The sequence below is a fragment of the Helianthus annuus genome, chromosome 2 (assembly GCF_002127325.2).
Source record: "Helianthus annuus cultivar XRQ/B chromosome 2, HanXRQr2.0-SUNRISE, whole genome shotgun sequence".
Taxonomy (NCBI): Eukaryota; Viridiplantae; Streptophyta; class Magnoliopsida; order Asterales; family Asteraceae; genus Helianthus; species Helianthus annuus.
This window is the reverse complement of record NC_035434.2, coordinates 155,680,971-155,700,009: the sequence shown is the minus strand read 5'-3', so window position 1 is coordinate 155,700,009 and position 19,039 is coordinate 155,680,971. Positions and strand designations below refer to the sequence as shown.

General features: G+C 40.5%; 3 protein-coding genes across 5 annotated transcripts; 1 reads left to right on the top strand and 2 right to left on the bottom strand.

Moving 5' to 3' along the window:
* Positions 1–176: 176 nt before the first annotated feature.
* LOC110907044 lies at positions 177–2,682 on the bottom strand. 3 transcript variants are annotated; one of them, XM_022152078.2, is made up of 3 exons: positions 2,393–2,682; positions 546–651; positions 177–476 (listed from the first exon to the last, which is right to left on the bottom strand). In XM_022152078.2, exons 1-3 carry the CDS (start codon positions 2,547–2,549, stop codon positions 227–229), a joined length of 513 nt encoding a protein of 170 aa, XP_022007770.1. In that variant the 5' UTR covers positions 2,550–2,682; the 3' UTR covers positions 177–226. The 3 variants fall into 3 exon arrangements, with proteins under 3 accessions (XP_022007770.1, XP_022007777.1, XP_022007782.1); XM_022152085.2 differs by having other exon boundaries at positions 2,441–2,682; XM_022152090.2 differs by having other exon boundaries at positions 179–407.
* Positions 2,683–7,314: 4,632 nt separating this feature from the next.
* LOC110898815 lies at positions 7,315–8,388 on the bottom strand. Its single transcript, XM_022145660.1, has one exon. The coding sequence runs from the start codon at positions 8,386–8,388 to the stop codon at positions 7,315–7,317; it is 1,074 nt and encodes a 357-aa protein (XP_022001352.1).
* A 4,116-nt stretch (positions 8,389–12,504) lies between these two features.
* On the top strand, positions 12,505–14,717 carry LOC110925101 (protein CANDIDATE G-PROTEIN COUPLED RECEPTOR 7). The gene is made up of 2 exons (XM_022169070.2): positions 12,505–13,210; positions 13,923–14,717. Exons 1-2 carry the CDS (start codon positions 12,505–12,507, stop codon positions 14,507–14,509), a joined length of 1,293 nt encoding a protein of 430 aa, XP_022024762.2. The 3' UTR covers positions 14,510–14,717.
* The last annotated feature ends 4,322 nt before the right edge of the window (positions 14,718–19,039 follow it).

Here is a 19,039-nt window from a genome sequence, read left to right as displayed (position 1 = left end):
TTCATAAAAACCAAAAATATAAAAATATATTGTTTCTTAAAAGAGTTTAAAAAAAGAGTTAAATAGTCCCTGTGGTTTGGTCTTTTTTCGCCTTTAGTCCCTAACTTTCTAAAATTACCTCTATAGTCCCTAACTTTTCAATTTTCGTTCCCGGATAGTCCTTGGCATGGATGGGAGTTAGTTTTTGATGTTAAGTGAGTGTGAAATTACCTAAATTCCCTTCATATTAAAAAAAGATAAATAAAACATTTAAAGATAAATTTAAACTTAAGTGGGCCCCACCTAAATCACCACCCACCTCTTCTTCATCCCAACACCACCTGCAACCACCCACCCTCACCATCATCTTCAACCTCATGCACCACTCTTCCACCACCGCCCCTTTGTCCTGTTCCTGCATAATTCCCCTGCAAACATCCACATAACAAACACCATAGTGTGTAATGGTTATTGAAACATCATCAGCACCAACATCCCTGTTGAATTTAGTCAAAGATGATTAAATCTTCAGTTATTTAAATAAAAGTGATAGAATAGAAGCAGACCTGCGGTTGAACTTGTAAGGTGATAGAAATCCAGATGGATCCCTTGCTGCCCACCCGAGGCAGTTCTCATTACCAGCATCGGAAGTCATAGAACTGAGCTTATTCCCTACAAAATAGAGTTGCTTAGGAAATTGTGACCACAGACTAATCCCTTAAATTCAGGTTTCATCTTCATTTATACTTTCTAAATATGAACTGTATTAAGCAATTAAAATCAGAAATTTCAACACCCACAAAGCTATTGTAAGGTAATTAGTGCAGGATTGAAGAATGAGTATCTAGTTAATTGACTGATCTATGTTGTAAAAGCAGAGTAAATACTGAAATTATTCTAGGAATTTTTCAGGAACAGGACAAAGGGCCGGTGGTGGAAGAGTGGTGGATGAGGTTGAAGATGATGGTGAAGGTGGGTGGTTGCAGGTGGTGTTGGGATGAAGAAGAGGTGGGTGGTGATTTAGGTGGGGCCCACTTAAGTTTAAATTTATCTTTAAATGTTTTATTTATCCCTTTTTAATATAAAGGGTATTTAGGTAATTTCACAGTCACTTAAGACCAAAAACTAACTTTCGTCCGCTTCAGGGACTATCCGGGAACGGAAATTGAAAAGTTGGGGACTATAGAGGTAATTTTAGAAAGTTAGAGACTAAAGGTGAAAAAAGGCCAAACCACAGGGACTATCCGGGCATTTAACTCTTAAAAAATAAAAAAAATTAAAAAAATAAAAACAATTAACCATTATTGAAAATTTGACTGATCATTAAATGTTAAAATAAATTCAAATTATATTTTTGAGTACTAGTACTCAGAAGTACCCGGTGTTCATGTGGATAAGAAACCCTTTGTTGCAAATAAATGTTTGCTTACAAAACTATGATAATTTGGATTTAAATCAAGAAACAGGGTTAGATGAAGAATGAAGTATTGTTAGTTTCTAACAAGCATGAAGCATGACCTATGGCTAAAACATCAAACTAGCATTTGTTTAAAAACAATAAAATTTTAAAATATATGGTAGAAGCACAAAAGAATGACATAAATAGATTGTATAATGATCTTAGTCAAATAACATGTGTGTGTATGATGTTGCAAAACACAAGATAGAATTGCTAACCAATGAACTTAAAAAGGCTGAGGCTAAGTTTGAAACTGCTGAATTCAAATTTAATAAATTTGGAGTGTCAAATAAACTAGCCAAAAAACATTGTGGACAGGCAATTAAAGGGAAACAAAAAGCCTGGAGTTGGGTATGCACGGGTTCCCCTACCATTTAATGATAATTATACTAGTATGCCTCCTTCTGAAGACGATGAGGCAGACTTAGAATATTCTAGGTTTAGGAAACTAGCTGAGGTTAAAACAAATGTTGGGATAGGAACTTTAAAATACAAGTTTTGTCCTTTATATTTACATCAAATTGCAGGCGTTGTCTTTTTGGTCAAAAGTTTACAGGCGGTGTCCTTAATCTTCCAAAATTTTGCACGTTTTGTCCTTTAGGTCAAACCTGGTTAGAAATCTCAGTTAATTCTTGTCATGTGCAATGCACATGAGGGTACAATGGTCTCTTTCCATCTCAACCTTTTCTATTTCCCCCATTTATAACCCGACAACTTCAGCCTGTTCTTAGTTACATTATCAAAACGCTGTCCCTCGTCTTTTGGCCAAATCACCATCCACTAAACTTATTGCTTTTAGATCCTTAAGTTCGTTGATTTTAATCAATTCTAACTTGAAATTCACCATCTTAGATTAATATATGTGCAAATAAAACATGCATTTAGACAAAATCTATACACCTTCAGCGACAATCTCACAAATCAAATAATCGGTAAACGAGCAACAACAAATACCTGCAGTAATAGGACAAAAGAACTGGTCCAGTAAATGAGTGTGCTCACCTATCAACATTCTACATGATTCATCTTCACCAAAGTTTGAGTCTTTGAACAAAGAACCAACCTTGCAAAAGAGTATTCTCTTAGATTCCGGTGACCTGAAAATAATCATTGATCCAACAGTTCTTAGAATCCTTATGTTGTGAGAAAAAAATGATGAAGAAAAAGAGTGAAAAGGAATACGATGGCTGGATTTTTGATAGAGATGAATTGAGGGGTTGGTGAGGGTTGTAAATGGGGGAAATAGAAAGGGTTGAGAGAGAAAAAAGACCATTGTACCCTCATGTGCATTGCACATGACAAGAATTAACTGAGATGTTTGGCTTAAAGGACAAAACGTGCAAGATTTTGAAAGGTTAAGGACACCACCTGTAAACTTTTTGGCTAAAAGGACAACGCCTGCAATTTGATGTAAACATAAAGGACAAAACTTGTAATTTACTCTTAAAATAAATTACTCCTAAATTTGTGTGTGTGAATAATTCTCATGCTTCTACTTCATGTGAAGACAAAGTAGAGATTGAAGATTGAGATAGTGAGAATGATGATTGTGAAGGAGATCATGTTTGCAAAAATAAATGTTTGCAAAAATAAAACCGACCCAAATGTTTTGAAAAATTATCATAAAAGTGGTGCTGTTATAAGATTTTTTTCTGGGGGGGGGGGGGAGGGTTGAAATTTTCCAAGGGGTGCGGTTGAAATTTTCCAAGGGGTGCGATCGAGACTTTGTGTGAAATTTAACCCTAAAAATATTTTTTTCAAGGGGTGCGGTTGCCCACCCACCCCAACGGGTAGGTCCACCCCTGACTGCAGGCTGCTACCAATTGTATTGGTTGTACTTCTGCTGCAAATGATGATGTTGTGAAATAATTGGGTAAGTTAGATATAGGATTTGGGCCATAAAAGGCTATTTAGGTCATGCCTAAGGCCATGTGGACCAGGCTGGCTCATGGGGTGCCCATGTGGGGCATGGGTTATCTAGAGTATTTAAAGTTGTTTTTACTTCATTTGTGAGGCTTTAAAACTTCTGCTCAAATGATGATGTTGTGAAATAATTGGGTAAGTTAGATATAGGATTTGGGCCATAAAAGGCTATTTGGGTCATGTGGGCCAGGCCGGCTCATGGTGAGCCCATGTGGGGCATGGGCTATCTAGAGTATTTAAAGTTGGTTTTACTTCATTTGTTAGGCTAGCCAGTTTTGAGAGCCTTCAGACTTCAGAGAAAGTTGCACAGGGAGAGAGAGAGAGTGTTTTTTCTTATTATACCAGACGATTTATTCAATTAATCAATATAATCATGTGCAATTAGAAAGTATTCCTTCATATTCTTGATACAATAAAAAATTTGATTCCACCAGAGTGTTGGGTTTTTTTGATATCGGTTTATTCGGGACTTACGAAGTTTCTAAACGCTTGTGAATGTTTTCTGTATATTGCATAAAGATACAATCCCATTATATAGGGAGATACAAGCCTGAATACAAGGAAAGATATATCTCCTAAATAAAATACAATCAAGGACTAAATATAAACTACACAATATATATATCGCTAATAGTCCCCCGCAGTTCGAGCGGTATTGGAAAGAACGCTCAAACTGGATCTGAAGCTTTGGAAGAGGTGTCGAGGAAGTCCCTTGGTGAAGATATCGGCATACTGAGAGGAGGCTGGAACGTGTAAGACCCGAACATGACCGATTTGGACTTTCTCTCGTACGAAGTGGATATCCATTTCAACGTGTTTAGTACGCTGATGTTGCACCGGATTTTCGGATAAGTAGACGGCTGACACGTTGTCACAATAAACAATAGTTGCAGTACGAATAGGAGTATGTAGTTCAAGTAAAAGGTTTCTTAGCCAAGTAGCTTCAGCCACTGCATTTGCTACCCCACGATACTCAGCTTCAGCACTAGAACGGGATAGAGTAGGTTGGCGTTTAGAGGACCATGAGACAAGATTGTCTCCCAAGAAAACACAATATCCTGAAGTGGATCGCCTAGTATCTGGACACCCACCCCAGTCAGCATCTGAATTAGCTGTCAAAGATAAAGACTTGGAAACCGTGAGCCGTAAGCCATAATCAATAGTCCCTTGAAGATACCGGAAGATGCGCTTCATGAACGCAAAGTGAGGTTCCCGAGGTGCATGCATAAATAAACATACCTGCTGAACCGCATAAGTAATATCAGGCCGGGTCAATGTAAGATATTGAAGAGCGCCCGCGAGTTGCCGATACAACGTGCCGTCGGTCAAAAGAGTGCCAGCCGAGGCGCTAAGTTTGGTGGAGGTATCCACTAGAGTGTTGCATGGCTTGCAATTGGACATGGAGGCTCGTTGTAAGATGTCACAAGTATATTGAGACTGAGACAGAAACAGACCTTGACTATCCCTGGTAGCAGTGATCCCCAAAAAATGATGCAAGTTGCCAAGATCCGTCATTGCAAACGTAGAAGATAAGGACCGAATAATCTGAGATAACAAACATGTATCTGATGCAGTCAATATAATGCCATCCACGTATAACAAAAGATAAGCCATTTTGTGTCCCTGCCTGTAAACAAAAAGTGACGTATCACTGGTGCTACTGCGAAACCCTTGCGAAGTAATAAATGAAGCGAATCTGTGGTACCAAGCCCGAGGTGCCTGCTTGAGGCCATATAAAGACTTTTTGAGACGGCAGACGTGATTCGGGTAATTCTTATTGACAAAGCAAGGAGGCTGATGCATATACACAGTTTCTTTAAGATCCCCATGGAGAAAAGCGTTCTTGACATCAAGCTGATGAATCGGCCAAGAACGTGAAACCGCGAGTGAAAGAACTGTCCGGATTGTGTTGGGTTTAACGACTGGGCTAAACGTATCCTCACAATCAATACCAACCGTCTGCGATTTCCCATTAACAACCAAACGCGCTTTATATCGTTCCAGCGTCCCATCAGATTTGAACTTGTGACGAAAAAGCCACATACAACGGATAACCGGACTATTCGTCGGACGCGGAACAAGTTCCCATGTACCATTTTTTTCTAATGCACTATATTCGGTGTTCATGGCCGCAAGCCAATTAGAATCCGATAAAGCTTTTGTGTATGTGGAGGGAATTGGGGAGATGGATGTGGTAGTTAGAAGGTTAAGTCGGGTTTGAGGTTTGGAAATACCCGATTTGGCACGGGTGGTCATGGGGTGTTGGTTGCCTTGTGGTTGGGTAGGTGCGGGTTGTGGGGGTGGGTCGAGTGGTACGGTATGAGGTAGGGGTTGGGCTGAGAACGGTTGGGCCGATTGTGGGGAAGGGAAATGGATGGGTATAGGGGAGGTATGGGCCGAAGGTGGTGGTGGGGAAGTTGTGTGGGCCGAAGTGAGGGGTGGTGAGGTATAGGCCGACGTTGGTGGTGGGGAAGGTGGGGGAGCAGTGTGGGCCGAAGAGGGTTGGTTGGTTTGGGCCGAAGGTGTAGGAGTGGGGTGGGCCGAAGGTGGTTGGGAGGATTGGGTAGGGAAGTGATGAACAGAAGGGTGACAGAAGGAGATAGGGGTTTCCTCATCCAAGAAAGAGTAGGATGTGCAGGAGAGTGGCTCATTGAAGGGAAAGCAATGTTTATCAAAGATGACATGTCTGGAAAGATGTACTTTGCCGGTAAGCGGGTCGAGACACCGATATCCGCGATACTCACTAGGGTAGCCAAGAAAAATACACCTAGTGGAACGCGGATGCAACTTATGAGGTTGGGTGGCGGATTGATTCGGGTAGCACGCACACCCAAACACCCGTAGATGGTCATAAGAAGGGTGTCGACGGTAAAGAGCAAAAGTAGGTGTAAAAAGGTTGAGCTGTTGGGTAGGCAAAATGTTATGAAGGTAAGTGCTAGTATGAAGGGCCTCGACCCAAAAGGTGGGCGGGATATGAGCGTGGAAAAGTAGGGCACGAATAATGTCATTGAGACGGCGTATCATACGCTCGGATTTGCCATTTTGTGAGGAGGTGTGTGGACAAGAGAAACGAAAAACTAGACCGTTTTGATGAGCAAAGGTTTTAAAATTGTGATTATCAAATTCACCTCCGAGATCACATTGAAAAGATTTAATTTTTCGATGAAATTGCGTGTTAATAAGTTTGTGGAATTTAACAAAAGTAGGGGAAGTGTCGGATTTGAATTTTAATGGGTAGGTCCATATGAAGTGGGTATAATTGTCAACTAAAACCATGTAATATTTATAGCCCGAGTTACTAGTGACGGGTGAGGTCCATAAATCACAGTGAATGATGTCAAAAGGAGCAAAAGTACAAGTATTTGAATCGAAAAACGGAAGTCTTTTACTATTAGCAAGTTGACACGAATGACAAAGAGACATAGTATGATGTTTATTACAAGGAATAATCAAATTACGAGAAAGAAAATCTAAAACTGGCGCTCCGGGGTGTCCAAGGCGATTGTGCCATTGAGATGTAGCGGAAGTGGTGAGGAAAACTTGAGTTGGTGGAGTGAATGGATAGAGGTCCCCCGTGCTATTGTGGCGGGAAAGTGCCTGGCCAGTCTTGAGATCCTTCAAAGTAAAACCAAAGGGGTCAAACTCAATAGATACATGGTTATCACGGGTGAATTTTCGAACGGACAAAAGATTTTTAATGATTTGTGGAGAGTATTTAATGTCGGTTAAGGCATAAGTTTTATTGGGTAAGGTATAAATGCTATTACCGGATCCTTTAATTGAGAGCCCTTGACCATTCCCAACAAAAATAGTGTTATTAGAATTAAATGGTAAATGGTTTTGAATTTTACGAAATTCATTAGTGACATGATCTGACGCACCTGTGTCGAAGTTCCAAGGCTGTGCGGAGTTGAGTTGCATGTTCTGAAAAGCCGAAGCAAGATCAGTGGGGCTCAGCGCGTTGTAATTGGACCCGTTAGGCTGATTATAAACCATGTTGGCCGATTGGGCCTGCTGGGCAGTTGGGCCAGTTTGGTTTGGGCCGCGAGAAGACCAGGGATGTGGCGGGTTGGGCCAAACAAAAGGCTGCGTGGGATATGGGCAGGGGGTAAATTCCATGGGTTCCAAGCACCATAGTTTTGATTCTGGTTGTTGTTTGATCGTCCGTACCCGCCCCCGCCGTTACCATAGCCGCCCCCACGATTCCCTCTCCATCGGCCGCGGCCCCTGCCACGGCGGTTCTGTGGGGGCTGATCTTGATTGCGTGTCGGCTGCTGCTGAGGTTGATGTTTCGGGTTAGTAGGCGGCGGTGGAGAGGTGTTGTTGGTGGCGAGAAGAGCCTGTGAGCCGTCCAAAGTTGCTAACCTTTGAGCTTCCCGTTCAATCATATCCCGAGCCACATCCCATGTCGGAGACTGTTGGTAAATAAGGGATGCTGTTACCCCGTATTCAGGGGGTAGTCCGCTGGCCAACTGAAGCACAAGACGAGAGTCCGGTACCGGTTGATCAACGTCCTTCAATTGTTCACCAATTTCTTTGAGTTTGGAACAATATTCAGCCACAGAGGAACAAGCTGATAACTTATGGTTTGTGAAAGCATGTTCCAATGTTGCTGCTCTTGACCCTTTGTTGTTGAGAAACACACCTTGAAGACGAACCCAAGCGGCTCTAGCGGTGGACTCGGATTCAAGGATACGAACTAGTAGGTCATCGGACAATGTTCCGTAGATCCATTGTAATACGATGGAGTCAATCTTGGCCCAAGCGGCGTATTCCGGGTCTGTCGATGCAGGCGGGTCTGTACCATCGATATGATGCAACACTTCATAGCCTTTTGCATGAAGCATGAAGAGTTTCACCCACGATGTGTAAGTAACTTTGGTTCCGTCGAGGACTCGAACTTTGTGTTGTATATTGGTGACGGTGTACACAGGATGAAGGGGTTTGGCCGTAGCCGAGTCGCCGGAGGAGGAGGTTTTGTCATCCTGTGTTTTGCCGTCGGGTGTTTTGACGTCGTCGCCAGCCATGGCGAGTCAGATTGAATCGGACCGGAAAAAAAGGGAAAGGAATTAGGGGAGATGCGTTATGGCTCTGATACCATAAACGCTTGTGAATGTTTTCTGTATATTGCATAAAGATACAATCCCATTATATAGGGAGATACAAGCCTGAATACAAGGAAAGATATATCTCCTAAATAAAATACAATCAAGGACTAAATATAAACTATACAATATATATCGCTAATAGTTTCTTTTTAATTATGTAAGGTTCAAATATAATGTAGAATTGCGATTTAAATTCCTCCTATGAAGTCTTAGATAAAAGAGTTTTGATCCTCCTCAACGCTAGAGCATGGGAATCTTTTACTTTGGACTAGGGTTGAATTAGGGTTAATTTTAAATCACAATGGGACTAAGTCTTTTCCTTATGCAAGGCGGGTACCGCCATTTCTAATGGTGACGGGTTTTATGAGTTATAAGGTTGTAAGTGAATGTAAGAAAGCATTAATATTTTTGTCGGTATGTGGTAAGCCTTCACCATTGAATTAGCGACGAGTCAGAAAGGATGCATGAAAAAGTAAGCTCATCACCACTAGGAATGGTAATAGGCTCTAAAAAGTAAACCTGTCCTCACTAGGAATGGGGATGAGAGCTGAAAAGCAAACTCATTGCCACTAGGCATGGTGAGGAGTTATGAAAAACTAACCTCCTTGCCACTAGGAAAGGTGACGAGTCAGTGAGCTACCACTTGTATTTACAACTCAAGCATAACTATATTTTTTTGAAGCTCATCGCCAGTGCTAATGACAGTGACCCCTTTTGTATAAGAAAAAAAAGCTGCCTCTTATGATTTAAGCCCCATAAATCACCTTATTTATGCAAAACAAATTCATAGCTACGTGGCGATCCACAAAAAATCATAAAGTAGAATTGATAAGTGTTAACCATAGTTACTTGCCAACTTTATAGGCCGAGGCATACACCTTGGACATGAGAAAGTGAATACATGAGAACCCAACAGAACCATTGTAGGTGTTTAGCCTAATTTAAAAAAGGGAGGATCACCATTCGTTACATTCCGAATGGATTGACTAATAAGACTCCCACATTGAGACGAAAAACATTCCACTTACTCGACATGTCATTTAGCTCCATTGATCTATTCATTCAGGCTAATTTTTTTTTTCCAATTCTAAGCCATTGAGTTAGACAAATCATTATTTACTAAAATAGTTCAGAAGTGTGTTGGATTATTAATATAAACCCGTTGATTGATATCAAGGTATTTGTCGCGGTTTAATGTGCTTACCAATATGGTTTTAAGTGTTTAATCATGAAAAATCAGTTTACTTTCAGAAGTGTCTGATTTGTAGTTATCCAGAGCTTAACAAAGGCTTTTCGAGAGCTAAAGGAGAGTTTGGAAGCACATGGATGGCATGGGAATTGATCAAATGAAGAAACAGAAGAAAGTTGGTCTAGGGTGCACATTACGTTCCCTAGGGCGCACTGTGCGCCCTCAACAGTGCAACAAGGGTGCTACTTAGGGTGGACATAGGACGAAAACCCAAGAAGAAATACAGGGTAGGGCACACATTATGCCCTATGGGGCACAATGTATGTCTTATGTCGACCAGCTTCGCAAAGTTAGGGTTTTCCACCCTAAAGAAACCTAACCTACCCCAAACAAATTTTGTTCACCTCCAATCAATTTTTCAGCATCCCAAAGGCAAAATTACGACGTTCCAACATCTTTGAAGCACACCGGTTCATGATCTCAAGATTTCCAACAACCACCAATGAAGATTCTATCATGCCGATGAGCGACTAATTCTCTTGTAACTTCCTCTGAGTGAACAATTTGTTTAGGGTAACATTAAAACTTTGTTTAGTTATGTTTTTGGATGTGTTCCTTATTAGATAATGTGGAACAACTTGTGTTTGGTTGATTTAAATGATTTTTTTATGTTCTAGTTATTTGTCTTTTATCATTCGCATTAGCTTTCCTTACATCCTAAGCGGATTGGTAACTAGGGAGTGGGGTATTTGGCATCTATAATTTAGTAATTGGATTGTACGAGTTAGTATTAAAAACATGTCTTCAATTATCATTTCAACCGATTAACCCTAATACCATGTCTATGTGATCATATCCAATTAACCAAATGAGTTTTGTGTGAACCCTATAACCCGAGTCCCAGAGGGGGTTGCTTTCTTAAAACTGATAACTTTCCTAATCAAGTTCGTTGCTTTGCAATCAAGTTTCTCAAATCAACTCATAAACTGGATTTGCTTCAGTACTTTGATAATTTGCAAAACATTTTCCATGAGGGGAGGACCTTACTAACTTTGCTTACGGTTTCGACCAATAATATATAACATATATCTGAGAAGATAAAAAAAGAGCTAATAGCCAGCTGCGGGTGCTAGCTGATACGCAGTTGGCTAACACTGTTACACAAGTTGATAAATGTTATAGATATACTTAGGTTGACGGGTTTGACCCTGTAAATTGAAAACCGAAGTTCAAGGTTTTTTTAACAATTTATATCACTCCTAAATGCCACACAATGAAATAGTATTTGTAGGTGCTTAATTAGGTTGGCTCAAGGTCCTGTTTCCGACAACCTGTTATTCACCTAAGGAGCTGTTACTTTGGGTTGGAAGGCGCTGGGTTTGAAAGTGAAGGGGTATGGTCCCAGATCTCGCGTCAGCATCGACCGCGAGTGACCATTACCCTTATCAAAACCCCCACCAGTTAACAACCTACTTGTGCCCATGCGAGAACGCATCGACACAAGGGGTGAATCCAATCTATCTAGTAACGAAGGAGGACTTACATGGAACATGAGAACGGTAGAGTGATGCGACATAGCATCACATCTGGTGTATGAAAACGGAAGTATTCACAGCGATGCGGCCTCGCACCGCGTCCAGTGAACACTTCTATCAATACAAGGAAGCTGGATAACAGCAACAGTCACCACAGGCGACGACGCGGCCAGCACCGCATCTCGCGTATTTCTTGATCACTAGCAAGAGACGCGATAACATCAGATGTTACCGTAGACAGCGATGCGGCTAGCACCGCATCCTATACGCTCAACAAGTGGGGCTGACACCACAGTGCAAGTGGAACCAATGGCAGTCACCTGTCAGATCTACGGAAGCGACAGACTGACGTGGCGTCGTCTCAACGGCCGACATGCCTGACACACCTGCAAAGGTGCAGCATGCCGTCAGTCTATCCATCCACCTCCTCCTTCACTCCTCGGCTATAAATACCAACCCCAAACCAGGTTTGAGGTATCTCTTCACAACTCTCTCACTACTACTACTATCTTACTTTGCTTCCCAAGCAAACTACTGATTCTCACGCCGGAGAGTGGTAACAAGGAGCACCCCCCACCCCATCCTCCTTGTTACGAGTCACGGTTTGTTTCCTTGTGCAGGAGATCAACCCACCGGTGATCCAGCCAGCGATCCTCGAGAGGAAGGGATTAACCCTTCTTGACGAGACCAATGAGTTAACCCTGCCCGATTAACCATTGTTTTATCAGAAAGGTTGGAAGAAAGCGGTTGAGATGGTTTGCTCTGCCACCATGTGGAAGATATGGAAAACTAGAAACCACAATGTACAACAAGGCATACATACTTATTACCAGAGTGAAGACATTAAAAAGGAGTCGTTTTCGTGGATTACTAATAGGTCCCGACTTCTCAATATTACATGAGAGAAACGATGTAATTTTCCTTGCATTGGTGTAACTTTACTAGATTTGTATGTTTTTCTTAGGATTCCTAGTTTCTTACTGACCGTCTCTAGTGTAATTATATAATATATCGTTTGCCTTTAAAAAAATAAAAGTTACTTACATGTAAATTTTCAGATGTAACAACAAAGTTTATAATTGAAAGGTCAACTAGACCAACGACAAAATATATTTTTACAAGTCAACTCGACCAACATAGGACAGAGTGTACATGAATAAGTCAACTACACAAACATAGGTGTATGTATCCATAATTTAGTTAAGAATATACTAACATGTATAGAATAGATCCCAGCTAATGTTGTATATATCGAATAGCATATCATCGTCCACTTTGTCTCAACCATCATCAGCCACCGGAGAATTCAAAATGAGGATTTTAGTGAACATTGTCACCACCTTTCTCCTCCTCCTCCTCTTCCTTTTCGCTTCTCCGTCCACTGCGGATATCAAATCAATCAAAATCCAATCCGATAACCGGCCTATGATCCTCTTCCAGAAATTTGGATTCACTGAAACCGGTAACATCACCGTCACTGTCTCCTCCGTGTCCATCATCAACTCCATAGTATGGCCAACTGATCCCACAATGCTAGGTTTCTTCCTTACCTCGGATCAAACTCTGATCCAACTCCTGCTTGAAGCTCAACAAAACCCTGGTATGTGCATTGTGGATTCCAACTACATTACACTTCTTTTTACTTTCCAACATCTCTCTCCCCCACCTCAGTCATCGTTCAACAAATCGTACCCTCTGATGTTCCCCGGTGAATATTCGCTCTTCTTCGCAAACTGCAACCCCGAATCACCTGTCACTATGGACGTCCGCATAGAGATGTTCAACACTGATGATGGAGCTACCAACAACTATCTATCAGTTGGGCTAACGCAGCTCCCGTCTCTTTACTTCATTTTCTCCCTCATTTATTTGTGCTTTTTAGGGTTTTGGATCTTTCTGTGCTTTAATAATCAACGATGTGTTCATCGGGTTCATTTGTTAATGGGTGCGTTGCTTGTTACAAAGGCGCTTAGCTTGTTCTGTGCCACCGCGGAGAAACATTATGTCAAGGTTACAGGTATATAACGAAAACCGTGTGAGATATTATGTATTACTGATAAACTATTTATATGAGCAAATTAATAGAGATAAACTATATAGTTATAGCGGTCAGGCTGTGCTATATGATATAGCGGTAATTTTTATATCATGTATAATTTATATATTTTAAGTTATGAATATATATTTGAAAATATTAATAGTAATATCAAAATTCATAGTAATTAATATCATGCAAAATATTAGGAACCACCAACGAATTAGAATTTAGGAAGTGGAAATCCAACGATTTCTCGATTTAGGTTTAATTTTGTTGACTGATGAAGAACCAGCATCCATCGAATGAAGACTTTAGGTCTCGATTTAGGTTTAATTTTGGGTTTGGGCCTTTAGTTTTGGGTTTATTTCAAACAAAAGTTGATTAATATGGGCGTTTGGGCTTCAATAAACAAAACCCGCCAAAAGTAGTGCTACGACCGCTATACGGGTTTTTGAATAGTGGTCAAATAGCGTCCTTTAGCCCGCTAATAGCGGAACTGCTATAAGGGACCGCTATTTGAACTATTATGAGATCGTATGTCCACTAAGCGCTATAGCACCGCTATAACACGCTATTGACTGCATAGGAGATAAATAGAAAAATCTTCTAATCAAATTATACTTTTAAATTATGATAATGATATATAAAAGTAAATCTAATAATATACTCTCTCTATTCTCTCTAATAACAGGTACTCCTCATGGATGGAATGTTTTGTTTTACATACCTCAGTTCATCAATAGTGTACTTTTGTTTACTGTGATCGTCTTGATCGGTGCTGGATGGCCGTATCTGAAACCGGTCTTACTGGTAAAGGAAAAATTGGTTTTGATGATTGTGATCACACTTCGGGTTGTGGCTAATGTAGCGTCCATAGTGATAGACGAAACTGGCCCTTTTTACAAAGACTGGATGACATGGAATCAAGTGTTTTTGTTTGCGGACACCATCTGTTGTTGTGCTATCATTATCCTGATTGGGTGGTCGTTTAGGTCATTTTCAAGAACTGATGGGAATGCTGCTAGGAATTTGAAACCACTAAGCCTTTTTTATCGCTTGGTTGTAAATTATGTGTCCTTCACAAGGATTGGTGTTTTTGTACTTAAAACGGCTGTAGCTTATGAGCAGCAGTGGGTGTGTGCTGCAGCAGATGAAGTAGTCAGCCTTGTGTTCTGTTTGGTGATGTTTCACATGTTCAGGCCGGTTGAGGGAAATGACTACTTTGTTGTGGATGATGAAGGGGAACATGAAGAAGCAGTCGAGATGGTTAAGGGATGAAGTTTGAAATTGCATGCTGATATATCAAGATCCTAACATGTGTTCTATTTTTAATTCTAATTTTGGTTTTTTTTTTTTTTTTTTCATTCTCTCTATGTGTTACGAAGATTAAAGATCAAATATAATAGACATTTCTAAAAATATACAAAGCAGTTATTAGCACTTTGATATCCAAATATTGTTTGAAATTCGCTCGTTATGGCGGGAATTCGACCAGTTTCCGTTCATTATGGTGTTGCTTACTGTTTGTTTGATTTCTGATGTGTTTTTTTTCCCGAAATAGCTTTAAATAATGAACAAAGACGATTACAGACTAATGGCAGGTAGACGAGCAACAAGTTGCGCCGCTACCCCCCTCTGAATAGCAAACCCTACCCTGCTAAACACAAAATTCTGCCCCTTAACATGCGCGGTGTTACTGCTTACCACCTGCTGAACCCGCTTGAGGAACCGCACCGCGTCAGGGGCGAGAGCGCCAAAAGTATCGAAAGCGAATGGGGTGAACACGTGCTGATTCTCGATGCAAGCTTTCTCATGCTTAGCCACTTTGGCCGCCTCTGCCTTAGTTATTGCTTGACCCGCCACAAACCCGTGGTCCCTTAGCCCAACGAGGGGGGACACACCTGTCAAATCAACACACGCGTGTTTTCCTCCTTCCCATCCAAAAACAAGAATGTCAGCGGGCCGTAGGGTAGATCTCCCTTCTAATGGATCGGTCAAGAAGTTCACCGGAGCTTCCTTTTTCGCCGAGATCCCTGCCCGCTTAAGGACATCATAAAGCACATCACGAACTAAATCGTGTCGATATTTAAATCCTGGTAATTCTTTGCAATGGATTGCATGCTCCCCAAAAGTATCCAAGCAAGACTTCCGACATACAGGACATGGGTCATCAACCGGGAAAAGCGGTACCATCAGCCGGTACTTGAGGATAGCCCGGTATTCCACAGCCGACATACATTGCCCTAAACCTTCAATGGGAACAACAGACAGGAAATCCTGAGCATGGGGGGCTTGCAAACACTCAAACACGGCTCGCTGCCGCGGAGACAAAGCAAACTTCTCTTCAACTGTCTTAACGATTTCGCCATATAAGGCATTCGCCAGAATTTTCTGGGCTTTAATGGGGGCGGTGTCTTTAATGTAGAAACCGCCTAGATAAAGATCGGGAACAGAACTATGCAGGTTGTCCAACGCACCCGTGTAATCAGAGTCCAATAACCCACCACCACATTCACGAAGGATGTGGTCTTGAAGAACCCAAGATTGGGCTCTTGAAGCCACAAAAGCATAGGAAGAGGCATCCTCAGCTGAGCAAATCCCAAGCCCCCCAAAACGGGTCGGGAGGGAAGCTAACCTCCATTGTAGGTCCCCGAAAAAGGCACCCACACAAACAACAATGTTCTCGATCGCATTCCGAAGCCCCTTGTCAAAAACAGAGACGGCTTCCCCAACAAAAGAAGGCTGACACGTCCTTAGCCCAAACAGCAGTTTAGCAACCCCCATACACGAACGAAGCAGGAGGAGTTCGCTCTGAGGGTCCCGAAGACGTTTGAGACATCCCATCAACTCAACCGCACATTTAGCTCTTTTAAGGGCCAAACCACTAATAAACTCCTCATCTCTGCTGACAGCACCACCCAAGAGTTTCACACCATGCACCGGCCTACCAATCTCCCGTGGAAATTTTGTTTGTATATATGTTTGTATTAGATTATGATTACGTACGGTTGAACCATCTCTATAAATTGCTTAGTTTACCTGATATTATTGATGAAATTTTGTTTTTCAATCTAGAAAGTGGCTAATTCTAAAATTATTGGCCTGATGTTGAGAGTGAGAGCTATAAGTTTTAGCCAGTGTTTGGTCATTCTAGCTTTGGAAAATAGGTGGTAGTGATGGCGGTGGTGGTTGCCTGTGGGTGGTGGTAGTGATGACGGTGGTGGTTATTGGTGGGTGGTGATTAAATGGGGAAGAAAAAGTGGTGAGATTACCATTTTGCCCTCAGTCAAACGGTCAAACTGACGATGACGATAGGGTTGCAAATTGCAATGAATGGACAATACGGGTGTGTTGTACAAAAGGTGTTTGTAAGTGTGAGGCAAATTAAAAAGTGACTCAAAGCATAGGGAGACAAATTATAATTAACTCAAAAAATAAAGATAGAACACAATATTCTAAGGTTTTGGACCATTGTGTCTTTCTATTGGGTTTTGGTCCTCACATTTTTTACTAAGGTTTTTATACATTGTGTTATTATCAAACTTATAACATAGTATTAATTTGGATTATGTTCATTGCATTTTGTGAGAACCTATAACACAATAAATGACACAATGAAGATGATGTTATATTTGGGTATTCTGTACATTGTATTATAGGTTCTGGTAATTGTGTTTATTCTGCTATTTGTGTTTTAATCTGTTCAATTGTGTATTAGTCTGTTTTCCATTGTGTTTTAGTCTGTTGTCCATTGTGTTTTATATTTGCTCTTACTAATTGTGTCTTTTATTTGTCGTCATCAGTTGTGTTTTTAGTCTACTTTCCATTGTGTTTTTAGTTTGATACTCATTGTGTTTTAAGTTATGTCCATTGTGTCTTTTATCTGTTGTCATCAATTGTGTTTATAGTATACTTTCCACTGTGTTTTTAGTTTGATACTCATTGTGTTTTACGTTATGTCCATCGTGTCTTTTATCTGTTTTTATCGATTGTGTTTTTGGTCTACTTTCCATTGTGTTTTTAGTTTGAGACTCATTGTGTAATACACAACTGGGTTTTCTCATTATGTTTTACTTTATGTCCATTGTGTAATACGCAACTGGGTTTTCGAATTCTTTTTCTAAATATAACAATATGGTACTCATATTAAAGATAAAAAGACGCTCGATTTTATGGTATATTTTTTTTAAAAAAAATATCGTATAAAAAAAATTATGGACGTTTAAAAAGTAGGGGGAAAATAGCATGTGACTTGCATATGCATAATCTGTTTATTTTCTTTGACAAAATTACCATTCCCACTTGATTTCTTTTGGAACATTTGTCACTCTATAATGACTTCTTACACTTTTTATTTTTAGAGCATTCACATCCATTCCACCGTATTTTGACCCTAAATTACACTAAAAAATACTAAATTTTCTCTCTCCTTTTCAATTAAATAATATTATTTTATACCTTTATCATTACCTTTTCTTTCTACTCCATTCCTAACCACTTTCAAAATATATTAAAAAATTATAGGGGGTTAACAGTATCCCCTCAAATGTACAGATGAACAGTAACATTTTCTCTCTACTCCACTCACAACCACTTTTTATATTCTTTATATTATAAAAACCGCACACAGAGAATTTGATGGAATGGATGTGAATGCTCTTATACCCCTTGGTAGAATAACTCACTCCTTAGGAGGAGATATTTAAGAGGAGATTAGCAAACGGAACTTAATGAAACCTGTCAATCAGTACCGGCTTAGCGAAACTTCTCGTGTATCCAAATTTCAATTCTTGCCTCGCGCCTCGACTGTAATTAAAATGAAAGGCCCCAGGTGTAGGGGTGTTCAAAAAACTCGTGGCTCGTGGCTCGCTCGAAACTCGCTCGAAAAAAGCTCGAAGAAAGCTCGGCTCGAAATTGGCTCGGTTGTAAACGAGCCAGCTCGGCTCGGCTCGATTTATAAACGAGCCGAGCTCGAGCTTGGTCTGGCTCGGCTCGTGAGCTCGTGAGCTGGCTCGATAAGGTTTACATCCTTCATTTTTTTGTCCCACATCGCTTAGAAAACAAACACTAAGAGTGTATCACCCCTATAAAAGAAGGTAATCTCAAGGAGAAAGTGAATTAACTATTTAAACTTGCATATTTAGCCATATGGTTAAATTAAATGGCCATTATAGCCCTTAGGCTATGAAGAAATACATTTTTAAGGGCTTTTTAAGTAATAATTTTGCGATTTTTTGTTAGTTCGAGGTAGATCGAGCCGAGCCGAGCTAGCTCGAATTCTAATCGAGCCGAGCTCGAGCCTCAAATCTCAGCTCGATTTAAAATTCGAGCTCGAGCCGAGCCAGCTCGAATCGAGTTCGAGCCGAGCTCGAGCTGGGTCTAGCTCGGCTCGACTCGGCTCGTTTACAGCCCTACCCAGGTGTGTCGTGCGTTTTGTTTTCCTTCAATAATTTTGTTTTGTTTATTGCTATTATAAGTATTGTCTTACACTACAATTTTGTTTATATACATAGTAGGTTAGAAACTAGTTTATTAGAGTGGTTGAATAAAGGAAATATAATTAGTTAGTAATAAAATTTGGAATTATAAAATCATATTTTGAGAGATAAATTATGACTGAACAAGTGTAATAAGAGAAGTGGTAAAACAAATATTGAGTTCATGTAATTGTAACATGAGACACAACCAATTACTTATATATATTAGTTATAAATATTCATGTTCATATTTTGAGAGCCCCTGTTAGTTGCATATGGGAATCGGAATTTTCAGGACCAACATTGAGAACAAACTATCGCGTTGGGCGAT

Bases quoted from the DNA above. Each gene is read 5' to 3' on its own strand.
- LOC110907044 (XM_022152078.2), bottom strand. From the start codon at position 2,549: ATGATTATTTTCAGGTCACCGGAATCTAAGAGAATACTCTTTTGCAAG. The intron at 652-2,392 runs GTATTTGTTGTT...TCTATTTTGTAG, and splicing joins CTTTTGTCCTATTACTGCAG to GGAATAAGCTCAGTTCTATG. The intron at 477-545 runs GTCTGCTTCTAT...TAAATTCAACAG, and splicing joins CCTTACAAGTTCAACCGCAG to GGATGTTGGTGCTGATGATG.
- LOC110898815 (XM_022145660.1), bottom strand. From the start codon at position 8,388: ATGGCTGGCGACGACGTCAAAACACCCGACGGCAAAACACAGGATGAC.
- LOC110925101 (XM_022169070.2), top strand. From the start codon at position 12,505: ATGAGGATTTTAGTGAACATTGTCACCACCTTTCTCCTCCTCCTCCTC. The intron at 13,211-13,922 runs GTATATAACGAA...CTCTAATAACAG, and splicing joins ACATTATGTCAAGGTTACAG to GTACTCCTCATGGATGGAAT.